The sequence below is a fragment of the Camellia sinensis genome, chromosome 10 (assembly GCF_055761805.1).
Source record: "Camellia sinensis isolate YWXY chromosome 10, ASM5576180v1, whole genome shotgun sequence".
In the NCBI taxonomy this organism is placed as follows: Eukaryota; Viridiplantae; Streptophyta; class Magnoliopsida; order Ericales; family Theaceae; genus Camellia; species Camellia sinensis.
The window spans coordinates 151955209-151970816 of NC_138970.1; the positions used below are offsets into that span (position 1 = coordinate 151955209).

The 15608-nt window shown below is 39.5% G+C and overlaps 1 protein-coding gene across 2 annotated transcripts; it reads right to left on the minus strand.

The window, feature by feature from the left end:
* Window positions 1-11712: 11712 nt before the first annotated feature.
* Window positions 11713-14434, minus strand: LOC114315514 (uncharacterized). Of its 2 annotated transcripts, XM_082892612.1 has the most exons (4): window positions 12986-14434; window positions 12609-12886; window positions 12089-12493; window positions 11713-12001 (listed from the first exon to the last, which is right to left on the minus strand). In XM_082892612.1, the coding sequence occupies exons 1-3, from the start codon at window positions 14416-14418 to the stop codon at window positions 12150-12152; spliced, it is 2055 nt and encodes a 684-aa protein (XP_082748738.1). In that variant the 5' UTR covers window positions 14419-14434; the 3' UTR covers window positions 11713-12001; window positions 12089-12149. The 2 variants fall into 2 exon arrangements, with proteins under 2 accessions (XP_082748738.1, XP_082748739.1); XM_082892613.1 differs by lacking the exon at window positions 11713-12001 and having other exon boundaries at window positions 12358-12493; window positions 12581-12886.
* Between the last annotated feature and the right edge of the window lie 1174 nt (window positions 14435-15608).

The following is a 15608-nucleotide window of genomic DNA, read 5'->3' on the forward strand; positions in this document are numbered from 1 at the left end:
GTAGACAATGTACCCCAAGAATTTGCCAGAGCTGATCCTAAACGCACATTTGGAAGCATTCAACTTCATTTTGTATTTGCGTAAGATGCTGAACGTCTCTTCTAGATCAGCTAGATGGGTTTGCTCTTCTCTGGACTTGACCACCATGTCATCAATGTACACTTCCATAGTGCGGCCTGTAGACACCCCATTTTTGGCCGTCCTCAAGACTTGGACGTCACTGCTTGAACACTCGGTGATCATCCATGTTCGTGTTTGTTTTGAGTTCCCAGAGGTCTTGGCTACGCGCCTTGCCTTAGTATCTCTCGACTTGCTTGTTCTGTGCTTGGTTTTACCCCAAGGACTTGTTTGTTTTTGCACCTGAGGGTAGAGAGTAGCTTGCTAGCTACCCCCAATATCCACCGGCTATGGGTTGAGGCCACCAGCCGTGTTTTGAGGCTACCGGCCATTGGTGAAATAGTCCATTTGCCGGTCGGCAGTTTGTGTGGCCGGCCGACCACCTGTTTGGCCAATGGCTTCCTTTTCTGGCCGGTATCACCTTTTTGCCTTTTACAGGCATAATGCATGCCAGCTGTGCCAGTTGGAATGCACGAACCCTCCTCCCCATGCACGAGTGTGGCTGTTTTGCCCCTTTTGCACCTTTTTGGTCTAGCTTCTTGAAGAAGCTTGGACCTTTATCTTAGCTTCCTCAAGAAGCTTGGACACCTGTCCCAGCTTCTTAAGGAAGCTTGGCCCCTTTGCCTTGGCTTCTTTAGGAAGACTTAACCCTTTTTGAATAGCTTCCCTTGGAAGCTTAGTCTTTGCATTGTCTATATAAGAGCCCCAACCCTCTCCTTTGGGAGGTTGAGCAAAAACCAGAGAAAAATACATATATATATATATATATATATCTGATATACACTTTCTCTCTCTATATCTCCCTCTCTCTCCTCATTTGTGTGGGTTTGAGAGCCTAAAGGTGTGTTTTCTTCTTAGTTTTGCACTAAGACACACCATTACACCATACTTCAACTTGGGAGGTCTTGAGGGTTTATTCTTGAGGTTTTGAGCTGGTTTTGATCAGAAGAAGGTGGCTGGACTTGCTGTTCTTGAGGTGTTCTTCAATGGTAACACTTTTGCTTTAGATTCCCCAATCTTTCATTAGCTTTTGACCTATCTTTCTTACTGATTTAGACTTTGTGTATAACTAAAAAAAGTCTTGTATTTGCATGCTTAAGATACTTCATTAAGGTTGTTTTGTTGTTTGGGGTCGACCTCCCCCTCTTTGGCCTTGTTTGGCTCTTTTTGTGCTCTCTTTGTTAAGCTTTGAATACTATTGTGCTTTGGCCTTCTCACCACTGAAATCCAGTGGACTTTCAGTGGTGATGAAGAGGGTTTGAGGTCTTGCATAGGGGAGGGACACCCCTCTCCCTTTGTCTCTCTTTTGTTTGCATTTTTGGCTCATAAGGGTAGCATGTATGCCTAACTTTGTTTGGCTTCATTTCAGAGATTATTTGGTGTTTATTTAGCATGTTTTACCTCTGTCCCATGTCGATTTGTTGACCTCTTGCATGCATGATACACTTGCCTTGTATTCCTCCATTTTGCCTAGAAATACATCTTGACTTTGGACCATCATGTTTGCATGCTTTGGCTTAGCTTTGTGAAGTTTTTGGTCATGTTCTAACATGCTTAAGGTCTATCTTGAGTCTTTGGAGCCATGCTTTATATAGCCTCTTTGTATTCTAACTTGTTGGCTTCGGGTGTGTGAGTTGCTAGCATGCCTCATTTGGTCTATTTCAGTGATTTGGAATCATTTGTCATGCCATTTCAGTTCATGTTTTATGCCTACATGCTTGCATTTGTTACCCTTTTAATGCCTTGAAGAGTTGTGGTCTTATGCTCCATGTTTGGGCTTGTGCGCATGCCTCTTTGTTTAAGTCATTTGGGCTACCATATCAATGGGTTTGGGGGCATATTTTGATGCATAAAAACTCTATTTTGGGTTGCTTAGCTCATACCATATTTGCTTGGGGTAGGTGTTGAGCAATGCTCTCTTTTGTGGCCTTGAATACCTTCTATTTTGCATCCATTCCCTAGCATATCTTGGTGTCATCTTTTGCATACTTCTCAGAGTTTAACATGAGTGTTTAATGTCCAAACATATTGCCCTTAAGTATGCTTAGAGTTATCCCCTTTCATGCTTGGGTGATAGGCCTTGGTGTGTGTATGCTTGCATGCATAAGTTGTGCCTTTTTTTTGACTCTTTTGGCCACTGTTTTAGGATGGGCTGAGGCCTTCTCATTTCAGTATGAGCCCATCCTTGCACACTTTGCATGTTTGACATGTTGCATTGCATTGGTTGCGTGCTTACATTGTATCATGTTCACATGTTTGCACGTTACTTAGCTTAATTACATTATATAGTCTTGTTGTATGCTTGACGTGTTCATATTGCATTAGTGTAGCCTTGCATGAGTTGCATCAATTTGCATTGTATATGGTATACATGCATTGCATCGCTTAGTTTGGGGTGTCAAACCAAGCATGAGGGGAGAGGTGTGTTCGTACCCGAAGTGACGAAACACGTCTCAACCCTCGGTCGCCAATACCCTTGATCTCAACATGATAGGGTGTTAGCACTCATTTGTTTGTTGCATGCATCTACGTTAAGTTGCTAACTTGGCTTCTTAGGCCATCATGCCTTGAATTGCGTAGTTGATGGCCCGAGGGTAGAGGGCCATGCTCCCTTGAGTCCATTGCATGATAGAAAGTGTGGCCATGCTCACATTTGCTTGAAAATTCCATGCCATACACTGCTTGCCCTCTGCTGCTGTCAACTGCAGGATTCTGCAGGAAGCAATGGACGGCCGGCCACCTACAGTGCCGACCGACCATCAGTGGCTGGCCGGTGGTACAAAAGTTGGCCGATAATCCCATTACCATGGCCGGTGAACTTTAATTCTAGCCGATGACATCCCAGAGCACTCAGAGGATGATCTAAAAGGGGTCTAGAGACTTTTAGAATTTTCAGAGGAGCAAGGCAGTGAAAACAGAGGCAGCAGTGCTATGGCAGCGAGTTTCCGGGCGAGACGAGTCAAGCATGCATCATTCACACATTCCGAGGCAGGGCTGCGGCCACCTTTCTTCTGCATTTAATTTGTTAATTAGTTAGGAATTCTATAATAATTAATTTGGTTGTGTAATATTTATTCAGACCCTCCGAGTGAGGGCAATTGTGTAATAAGTGTGCGTGAGTGTGTGTATGTCTCCCAACCCCATGTCTTTCTTCCTTTTTATTTACTAGCTTTTGTTGGTTAGTCTAGGGCATGTTTCAATTAGCATACAGTATGATAGTATGTTTGCATCCATTCATTCGTTTTGCATACACCAGGCTCGGTCCATCATGTTAACCGCATAGTATTTCAATTCCAAACTTGAATACACGCATCGATTTCTCGTATTTCACATGTCATCCTTAGATTAGCCGAGCGCATTCTAATGACATTTTTGTATGTGATGCATTAGCCACTTTAACATGAACTAGGATCATGCATGATTACTAACAAGTTCATTGTTTTGGCATGGAGTACGATGTAAGTATTTATGCTTTAGCATCTCGCATAAGTGTAAATGTTAACATGACAGCATGCTTACCATGTGGCTATGTGCTTATGTGATATTACTGAATGAGTGCCTGTGGGTGAAGGTTGGATTGCTTGAATTAGGATAATTCATCGAAATCCGTATTTTAGCCTACTCGCGAGTAGCAAAATTCAAACCATTTTCCAAACAAACGGAAATGTGATGCTTTGTTCCGACTTAGGCAATTTAGTCTATACTTGTTTTGCTATGCGCATCACATAGTAATTCTAGGTTAATAACCGGAATAGGAACACATAATGCTTTCAAAACAAGCTATCATGGTTAGTAGAGGCCGATCTTTGATCGGGCGAAAGGGGGTGCTCATAGCTGACCTTTCCCAATCGTACCCAAGTTCCCGAGCCGAGGCAACTTTGGTGATGACGGACACGTGGCCTTTGGCACCGAGTCAGGGTTTCCTAAATTTTCCAAAATAAAATATTTAGGTGACGACTCTGTATCTGGCAAAGCAGTCCATGTTTGGCACTTCTTTTCTAAAAATCTGTTTTCCAAAACGATTTGCCGGATTTGGACTCTTTGGTTCAGATTAAGAACCGTGACAATTTGAGAGTCCTGAATTGTAGTGAACCCAATATGAACAGAACGGGACTCATCCTCCCGGGGCGTTCGGGGACGTCTACACGGCCGAGTTGCTCCTTAAACATAACCGTGACCAATCTTTGGTAAGTTGCCCCTGCATTCTGTCACAACCCAAACCCGCCTCTATGGGTGTAGCACCGTAACCGGCCAGTAATCCGCGGATTACCAAAGGCCTCTGAATAGATTAACAAATAATAAGGGGCTGCGAAAGCAATAATACAAAATAGATAAGGTCCAATGAGCTGTGATAACGTACATGGGACAGAACATTTCAAAACTTGCTTATATATATATAAACATGCCAGTCCAGATACACCGTATTTACAAAATATTTACAGAAGTGAACTTCCCAAGATCTGACTGTACAGTGCTTACACAAAGACTAGCATGAAATACAAAAACAGCCTTGGCATTAAACTTCAATCGGAACCTCCTCGGGAGGCACAAGGGTTGGCTAACAAAATGGTACAGAGGGCCGTCAACTCTGGCCCTGGTCATGTGCCGGCTCACCTACATACATAATATAAACTGTGAGCGAAAGCCCAGTGAATAATAACAGAGTAAAGGGGTTATATGAATGATGTCCATCACAAGTTAGAATCCAGTATTTAATTCAGAGCATAATCAGACTTCAAAACAAAAACAGATTCATATACATTTGCATATTCAGATTTTGTAAAAGATCATACGTGGTACACCCATTAGCTATCAGAATAGATTGGTCCAGAGACCCACATACATAGTTGGTACCAACGACCACAAAGGTCCATAACTTGCGCGCAAGTAGCCATGGTATTGTTACCCCTAGGCAAGGGCCACGTGAAGATTGGCCGCGGTATTGTTACCCCCGGGCGAGGGCCACATGCAGATTGGCCGCGGTATTGTTACCCCCAGGCAAGGGCCACGTGAACTAAGGGTGCCACAAATACTTTTTAGAAGATTGGACATTCATTCATAATTCGTAAGATAGCATTTCAGAAAACAGATCATACAATACCAGTCAGAAAACACTAAAATTGAACATAACTTTACAGAGTTATTACTCATAGTGGGCTTAGAGACAGACAGACAGAGCAAATCGATCAGACAGGATGTGGCACGTGACCTATATGACACATAACAAATACACACTTGAAACACACGTTCTAATTGTACAAAACTTATTTTGTTGGCTCTTAGTGTGTTTCTAATCTCTTATCCTCATTAAAGAGTCTAAAACATGGCCTAGGAATGCCTAGGATGGATGAGGATGCAAAGATGTGCTTTAAAACATGTCCGCTCGAGCGGACATGCAGACAAAAGGAATCTGCTCGAGCGTGGATTACTTCGCTCGAGCGGACTGCAAGCTACAGTAAAAGTACTGGATGCAAGAAATTCACGCTCGATGGGCGCTCGATACCCGCTCGAGCGTGAGACACAAGTCCTCGCTCGAGCGTGCATTACCCCGATCGAGCAGACTGTAAACACAGGCAAAGTACTGGATACACAAAATTCCTGCTCGAACATCATTATACCTGCTCGAGCGTGGAGTTCCCCGCTCGAGCATGAGTCCAAAATCTGGAATTTCCCGATTCGAACCTCAAGCTCAAAACTCAACTACAATGCATCAAATTCGATCCTTTTGGGCTAATTTTCTGGAAAACACTTGTAAACTCATAATATGACATGTTCCAAAGATCAATTTGAGAAATCAAAGCCCAAAGGTAGTTCAATTAAACACAATTTTCAAATAAACTTCAAGAACATGAAGAACAATGCAAATTCAACACATGCATGGGTTCCTTGAAGCTCCAAAGTTCTAAAACAAGATCAAATGCAAGATTTAACTTCAAAACATGGTGAGTTCATAGACTATAACAAAAATGTGGACATGCATGCAAGAATTTCTATGAAAACAACTTTAAACTTCAAGATATGCACATGCATGCATGATTTAGCTCCAAATTCAACATTTTAAGCCACAACAAGACTTCTATCACTAATATCACCATGGACCATGCTAGAACAACTCAAATACATAAGTGAGAGGATGAGTCTCCTACCTTAAGTCTTGAATTATAGGTGAGGAAGCTCAATTTTGCAAATCTTCTACCAATTCTTCAAGTCTCTAAGCCAAATCTCAATGGAAGGTAAGTTTTCTCTTCTCTCACTCTTTCCTACGTTTTTTATCACAAAAATGGCTGAGGGAAATGTTATGAAGTGTATGCAATTGAGTTCCAAGCAATGGTACCTAAGTGGCCCACTAATGGCAATGTCGTAAATAATTGAACTAATGTAATTTAACGTTATTTAATCTAATTTAATCGCTCCGAACCGAATTTTAATTAAACCTACCATAAAATTTCATAAATCCTAACTAGGACATAAATCAAGTCAGTTCCTGATTCGGATGCCGATAAGGCTTTCAATTCGCAATTTAAAGTCAAAGACATGAACAGATCATTTTATCACAAACAGATAAAAACATATAAATAATGCAATACACATGCAAATAAATTCCAAATCCTTCCTAAATTACTATTAAGCATAATTAATCATGAATGAGCATTAATCGGAGGTCCGGGTCATTACACATTCTTCAGCCCAAAAGGCATAACTTTATAGCAGTATGTTCCTCTTGGGGTGAGGAATGCAGTTTTTTCTTGGTCCTCAGGATGCATGGCGATCTGATGGTAGCCTCTGTAAGCATCGAGGAAGCTCATACGCTGATGGCGTGCCGTCGCATCTACAAGTTGGTCAATTCTAGGTAAGGGAAAACAATCCTTGGGGCAGGCTTTGTTCAGATCCGTGAAATCGACGCAAACTCGCCAAGTCCCATTTTTCTTCCTCACCACCACTGTATTAGAGAGCCATGTAGGGTAGGTCACTTCCCCTGATTGCCCCGACTTCAAGCAGCCTGTCAACCTCCTCAACGACAGCGGTAGTGTGCTTTGCGGCTGACTGCTGGCTTTTCTGAATGATCGGTTTGCACCTAGGATCAACATTCAAATGGTGCTGTGAAATGGATGGATCTATACCCGGCATCTCATACGGAGTCCACGCAAAGATATCGATATTGCTGAGCAGGAAAGAGATTAGCTGCTGTCTGTCGGCCTAATTCAGGGATGCGCTGACCATGAAGAATTTGTCTGGGCTGCCATCGATTTCAACTCGGTCTAAGCCTTCCGTGGCCTTTTCATTTGGGAGCCGCCCAACATTGTCGAGGCTCTCTCGATCTGGCACCTCAATAGAATTCACCTGCAGCTCCTTTGGTGTTTTTTTAGCAAGGAGATAACACGCTTGTGCCAATTTCTGGGAGCCACGGATTTGCTCAATGCCGCGCTCCGTCGGGAAGCGTAGCAGTTGATGATATGTACTCGGCACGGCTTGCATGGTGTGCAGCCAAGTTCGCCCCATAATGAGATTGTACGGCGATGGCAGCTTGACGACCAAGAATTCTACGTCTACTATTCGGGAGCCGGCGCGGACTGGTAGTGTGATTTTTCCCAATGGGTATTCTGGATTGGTGTTGAAGCCGAATAATGGATAAGGAGTCGGAGAGAGATTTGATTCTGAGAAGCCGAGTTTGGTGAATGTCTTGTAATACATAACCTCTTATGTGCTCCCCGGATCAATAAGTACACGCTCAATGGTGAATTGGTTTACGCATAACTCAATTACCAAGGGATCAATGTGAGGGAGTGTCACTCTGGCCAGATCTGAATCATCAAAAGAAATGCATGTAGCTTCATGGGGTCGTTTAGCCGAAATGAGTTAACTTTGAAGGTCGGGCTTCGACTGTATCGTATGCACCGCCGATGACATTGGCAAGCTGTATATCATGTAGATCACGCCGAGCGGAGGTGAATCTTGTTTTAAGGCTACTGCTTTGGTTGGGTTGCTTTTTCGGACGTACTATTGTAGGCGGCCATCTTGTACCAATTCCTCCAGGTGATCCTTCAATGCATAACGACTCTCAGTATCATGGCCATGGTCCTTGTGATACTCACACCGTCTATCCCGTCTTCTCGTATCGGGAGGTCCTAACATTTTCGATGGCCACTTGAAGAACGGAAGGTGTTGGGTTTTGGACATAACCACACTGGAAGTTTCAGATCGTCCCTTCTTCTTGCGCTCCGGGGATAATGAGTCGGAGTCGCTATCAGTGTCTTGTTGTCGAGCTCGAGATCGTCGACCACCTGCCCTCACTACTCGTTCCGGATCTTGGCATACAGTTTGTTTGGACTTTGCCACTTCCAAGGCCAAATCCTGACGGAGACGTTCGTTCTCTGCGATCTTGTTCTCCAACCTCTGTTCGTTTTGCTTTGCTTGTTCCATGATCGCCTGCATTGCCTCATGCTCTGGAGTCGAGGGTGAGGCGAAGTTCAAAGCGCGTCTTGCAGGGATAGTCTCTGGTCCAAGCATGTTTGTTGGAGTGAGGTCGTCTCTCTGTGTGTTTTCATCAGTGACTATCGGAGGGTCTTCCGTTACGCCCGCCATGGATGTGTTTGAGTATTCCCATAGACGGCGCCAATTGTGGGGATGTGGTTTGGAAATACTCTTCTAATCTTGGGGGACGTTATTGATCCTCTTCTGGTCACCTGAAAAGGAATAAACACTCCGATCAGGGGTGCCGAAATTAGCACTCCGACGGACAAGTCAATCTCTACCCTCAAGATTACTTATATTCTAAGTTACGCTTAATAGTTCTCACGTACCTTTCTTTGACTGTTGTTCCTCTATTTATACTCGTTTACAGGGCCTCGGGTCCTAGTCCACTTTCTGCTCTCAAACCGCTTGTTTATTCGGCCCCATAGTTATTCGGCCTATTAACTCTAATCAGCCTCCTAACCGTGTAGATTAGAGCCGAACAAATGTCCATCCTTCGAAGCATACGCTTCTGACTCTGCCCTTTATTCGGCTCCTACATTCACAAATATCTAATGTTTAGTGGAATCAGAACTGTGGGATTTAATTAAATTTGCTTGGGTTAAATAGTAATGATAATTCCATTGTCATGGCTGGGCATTAGTTTCCCAAAATATGTGATCAATCCCTGAAAATAAAAATGTCTGAGCTTTTTGTCTTTCAAATGATCAGAACTTTTGTGAAGTTAAAATTTGTATGCCTTCTAGGTGACCAATTTAAGTAGATTAATAAAGTTGATCAATTTAAGTAGATCAATAAAGTTTGCATTGTCATGGCTAGGCATCGGTTTCCCAAAATATGTGATCAATTCCTGAAAATAAAAATGTCTGAGATTTTTGTCTTTCAAATGATCAGAACTTTTGTGAAGTTAAAAATTGTATGCCTTCCAGGTGATCAATTTAAGTAGATCAATAAAGTTTGCATTCATGGACCCCCCAAGAAATATCCAATGTTTATCATGTTATTTACAAAAAAAAACAAAGCAAAACAAAAACAAAAAATAGCTCAAACTTCTTTTGACACTTCCAGGAAAAAAAAAAAATAGAACAAAAAAACAGCTCCCACATTTTACACTTTCGATGTCTATCCACGTTATTTTTTTAAAAAACAATCTATAATTATTAAATAAATTAATAAAAAATATATAATATAAAAATTACAAATATCTAATGTTTATCACATTATTTACGAAAAAAGAGCTCAAATATCTGTAACTTAAATAAATTAAAAACATATATACAAGCTATAAAAATTCAATACAAAAAAAGACCTCAAATATCTATAACTTAAATAAATTAAAAACATATATACAAATACAAACTATAAAAATTTAATACAAAAAAAGACCTCAAATATCTATAACTTAAATAAATTAAAAACATATATACAAACTATACAAATTCAACTCCAAGCATTGATCAATAATTTTGTTCAGGAGTTCCAAATGTGTTTTATTTTCCTAGAAACAATTATTTTATTATTTCTCTTCATATATTGATTGTTTAAAATAAGTAATGTCATACATGAAAACATATGTTGCATTTGAGATTTACATGTTTATATTTAATTTAATTGTCTGTACATATACTATGTTTAATTCATACAATTATTTTATTTTATAATTAAGTACCCTTCTTTTTTTTCATTTTTTTTTTTTTGAAGAAAAAATTTTTATGTTTACAATTATCATTATAAATTTTACTCAAATAATAATAAATGTGGTTTATTCTTTTAAAAAATTGACTAACATTATGTAATTATATGTTAAATTCAATATGCAGATAAATATGCGGCCTCCTCTAAATTTGCGCCGTAGTGATCGTTTGGCCATGCAAAATGCCATAAATGAATTTGAAACTGTACCTCATAAAGAGGGTTTACCAATAGAAAATTTTGCTGATTGAAAAATCAAATTATGTCGAGCAATGCAAAAATTAGGAAAAAAATAAGTGAAAAAAAATTGATGGAAACAATATTAGACCTTTTACCATTGAACTGGAATGAAGTAAAAGAAACAATTTTTCAAAAGCTTGAAATCAAAGATGCCTCAGACTTAATGGATGCTTTAATGGATGAGGAGCGTGAAGTTCATCCTCTATGGATTGAACTTGAGCAAAAGCGGATAACTCCAAATTTGACGGTACGAGAGCATATGTGTCACGACCCAAACCCGCCCCTATGGGTTTAGCACCGTAACCGGCCAGTAATCCGTGATTACCAAAGGCCTACTTAACAGTAATGATAGTAATACAGTGAAAAGGGGCTGGCGGAAGCCAAAACAGTAAATAAAAGATGTCCAATGAGCTGTGACAGTCTGTATGCAAAAAGACTTTATGCATAAGTCACGTTGATAAACAAAACATATATACATGCGACATATCCACAAACATCTATGTCAGGGACCAAATCCCTAACTATAACTGCATAGTCAAGTCTTAAACATTTATTACAGATCATAAACGAAAGGGTGAAACTGAGACACCCCAAAATAGCCTTAGCTTAAACAGACTCGGAACCTCAAAGTGAGGCACGGTGGTTGGCTTGACAAAATAGGAGCTTAACTTGACGCTCCTAGCATCGGTCCGGTGCCTGGACACCTACATATAAATACAAACAGTGAGCTAAAGCCCAGTGAATAACAGTTGTGTAAAGAGCAAGGTTGTTAAGATCGGGATCCTACATAGGATCGTTTTGGGGGTCTGGAGGATCGGATCGGGGATCGTAAGATCCTACTAAAACGATGAAAAAATGCAATAATTCTCATATGTATAACTAATACTATCAAAATACATATAAAATGACCCAAAAAAACTTGAGAATGTAGCTCAAATGGTAGAGCTCTCATACTTATGAGCAGATCGAGGTTCAAATCCTCGCATTCTCACTTGTGCACTAACAATAATCAATTCAAATATACATTTTGCACATTTTTTTAAACAAAGAAAACATAATAAAAAAAGGTGGCAATTCAAGTTGTCATTCAAACATTTTCCTCAAATCTTAACAAAAGAACATACTAAAAGAAAATAGCAATTCAACTTCAAGTCTTCAAGTTAAACACTTGCACAACATTGATAGCCTTAACAAAACAAACTAAAATAAGAGAAGAATAAATAAACAAGAGGCTAAAACAAGTCATCATCTTCATCGCCGAAATCATCATTGCCACAATCAACAACATTGTCGATCTCATTGTCTCCCTCATCTTCATCATCACCCACAGTGTCACCCAACTCCTCAATGTCATCATCACCAATAGTAGCATCATCAAAGTCATCATCAAAATCCCTTGGAGCATTCATGTTGTCATCCATATCATCATCATTACTTACTTCATGAATTTCATCGACATTTTCTCCAATATGGTCACGGCCTAAGTTGAAGAAAAAAAAAATCCAAATTAAATCCAAATTGCAACTTCTAATTAAAACTAAAAGATGTATCATGTACCTAGACTTACATGCTTGTTCCAAATCCCTTGCAAGAGCATCTGCCTCTTCATCTTCTGAATGACATCCATGTCAAGCATTCCTATCAAGCACATGCAACCAATTTCCTTCTCTTGGAAGAGTCGGATTCTCTTTCTCTGTTATCCACTCATCGTCTGATGGAACATCATCCAAACATAATGGATTCATGATTAATTGTCTATTCTTGTGCCTTTGTCTCAGTTTCAAATTGTACATCACAAAGACCAAGTCATTCATTCTCTTTTGGTGTAAACGATTCCTCCGCTTTGAGTGTACCATCTCAAAAGCACTCCAATTGCGCTCACACCCCGATGAACTGCATGTTAGACTTAATACCCTGATTGCAAACCTCTTCAACTCGGGACATTCATCACCAAAAGAGTCCCACCAATCCCCTACATCGAAATTTTAATTAAGTAGTTCAAAATTTAAAGTTCTTCAAAACAAATAATCATAACATAAGATTGATAGATACAACTTACAAATCAACTTAGGGTAAAAATAAATAACCTAGAGATTTCTTTTTTCTAGTCAAGATTGCATTTTGTATACCAAAGAGTCCTCTTGCATTCTTGAATGCATCAATTTGCAAATCTATCTTCACCCTCTCATTAGTGTCAGGGACCATTTTTTCAAGACATTTGTACAACCCAATTTTAATCTCTGCATCAGCTTGAAAATTGGGACTATAATGAAGCTGAGGGTTCAAGAAGTATGCTGCAGCATGCAATGGGTGATGGAGTTGGGTTTCCCATCTTCTATCAATGATGGCCCATACAGGATCATAGCTGACACAATTTAATAAATATTATTAATGAATAAATAAATAGTTTATGGAAATAGTATTAAAGAGTAAATAAATAGCCAACACTAAATAAAAAGTTTACCATCTTAGGACATTATTGAAATTCTTTTGAATTTCCTCTTTCGCACGATCCATTGCTTCATAAATGAATCCCATTGCCGGATGCTCATCTGAATCCACCAACCTAAGTACCTTAATGAGAGGTACTGCAGCCTTCAAGTAGGTAGAAACACCCTTCCAAAAATATCGATTGTCCAAAACAATATTTTCAATTTTTTTCCCCTTTTCAGACTTTGCAAATCTACTATTCCTCCACTTGTTTGATGTAAATAGAGAGAACAATGCACCTTTTTGCTCATGAAGACGTCTCAATGTCAAGTAAGAGGTAGCAAACCGAGTTACCGCAGGCCTTATAAGTTCAATGTCTTTGGTAAACTCCTTCATCCAATGAATAAGATTGGTTCTTGAATAAATGTATGCCACAATCTTTTTTCCTTTACCAATTGTAACACGATGAACTTGTATTTCCTTCTCAAAATCTTCTAACATCAAATCTATGCAATGGGCGGCACAAGGAGTCCAAAACAAGCCCTTTCTTTTATCCATTAACATTTGTCCCGCCAATTTATAATTAGAAGCATTGTCAGTTACAACTTGTACAACATTTTCTTCTCCAACCTTCTCAACAACCTCATCTAACATCTCAAAAACCTTTTCACCCGTTTTTGAAATGTTGGATGTATCTAGTGATGACAAGAAAATAGTTCCATTAGGGCTATTCACAAGAAAATTACATATGGATCTTCTCTTTCTATCTGACCATCCATCCGACATAATTGTACATCCGGTCTTCTTCCATTGTTCCTTAAACTCATCAACCAATTGTAGTGTCTCATGCACTTCTTTTTTAAAAAATGTCACCCTAATTTCATGGTAAGATGGTGGCACAAGTCCTTTTCCATAATCCCCAATCTTCTTAACCATGAGTGGAAATATAGGGTTGTTCACACAATTAAAAGGAATTGCACTAGTGTAAAAAAAACAAGCTATGGTTTGACAAACATCATCTCCCTCTTCTTTCTTAAACATTTGATTGAGAGTTTTTTGATTTTGACGTCCAGATTTCTTCATCACAAATTTATCTATGGCACCCACCCGTTTTTGTTTGTTTTGATGATGATATGCTAATAGTTCCACCTCCTCTTCAGAATCATCACCAACATCAAACATCTTTCTCTTTTTATTTTGAGACTCTAATGTTTGAGTTCTTAAAAGACTCATGAACTTTCCTCTAACATCTTCTGGGACTTGAGGACATGGCTCAACATTTTGATGAGTACAAGCTAAATGATGTTTTAATCTATATATACCTCCCGATCGAGTCACATTACAATACTTGCATTGTACCTTTTTGGTTGCAGCATCTATTTCAATTACATGTTCCCAACCAGGATCCGTTCGGTTACCCGCAACAATTTTCCTCTTCCTCCCTCTTCCAGAACCAGAGGCAGACATTGTTAACTCAATTGACAAACCTACAATCATATATTGAATATCACTGAATCAATTGACTACAATTTACAATTTGATAGTTGTGAAATATCAGACAGAAAAAAATCAAGTTACAGTAAAAAATAAATTGATTACAATAGTAATACCATGATGCCCTACAAAGGCCTCATTGAAATTATAGATAAGGATAAATTAGAATTTAGAAGTTAATTTACAAATTACAAATTACAAACATTGAATCAATCAACTGTTACCAACATGAACACTAGGTAATCTAAAGTCATGTTACAAATTACAATTACAAATTAATTGAGAACAAACCTGTATGAAATCAAGCTGCACTTTTCCTTGGTGGTACACTGGTATCTGCGCACTTTTCCTTGGTGCTATCTGCAAAATAAATTACAAGTTAAAAATTAATTTAATTAGGTTGACAGGAAAATGGAAAAATGGAAGAAGGGGAAAAATGGAAGACGAAGTGGAAAAGGGGGGAAAAAAAAGGGAATGAAAGACAAAAAAATGGAAGAAGAGGGAAAAAAAAGGCAGTAGCAGAGGAAAAAGAAGATGGAGGAGAACAAGAAAAGGAGTCGAGGAAGACAAACAGAGGAGAAGAAAGAGTCGAACAGAGGAGAAGAGAAGGACTTGAAGCACAGAAAAGAAGAGAAGAATGAGTCGAACAGAGAAGAAGAAGAGAAGACGAAGCAGACGAAGCATACCTGGAGCTGGAATCTGGATGGAGGCTGGATGGAGGCTGCTCAGCAATTTTCCCCCAATATTTTGCCCTAATCTTATGTCGTAAGTGTTTAGAAGAGAGAGAAGGTGCATCAAACCTGTAATAAAAATATCAAAAAAAGGCCAAAAGTAGGATCGTATAGGATCGCGATCCAAATACGATCCTACGATCCCATTAACGATCCTAACGATCCTGTTCCGATCCTGAGCAAAATACGATTCAGAATGCGATCCAGATCGATTCTCTAAAAATGGATCGTAGGATCGTACGATCCTACGATCCGGATCGCGATTTTAACAACCTTGGTAAAGAGGTTAAGAATGAATGTCCTTTCAGTAATTAAATAGTCATATCAATCATTTAGAAACCAAAGCAGTCATATGTGGTACATCCAATAGCAAAACAGTACAGTAGGTCTTAACAGACCGAACAGTCAGTTGATGGCCATCATAACGGTAAA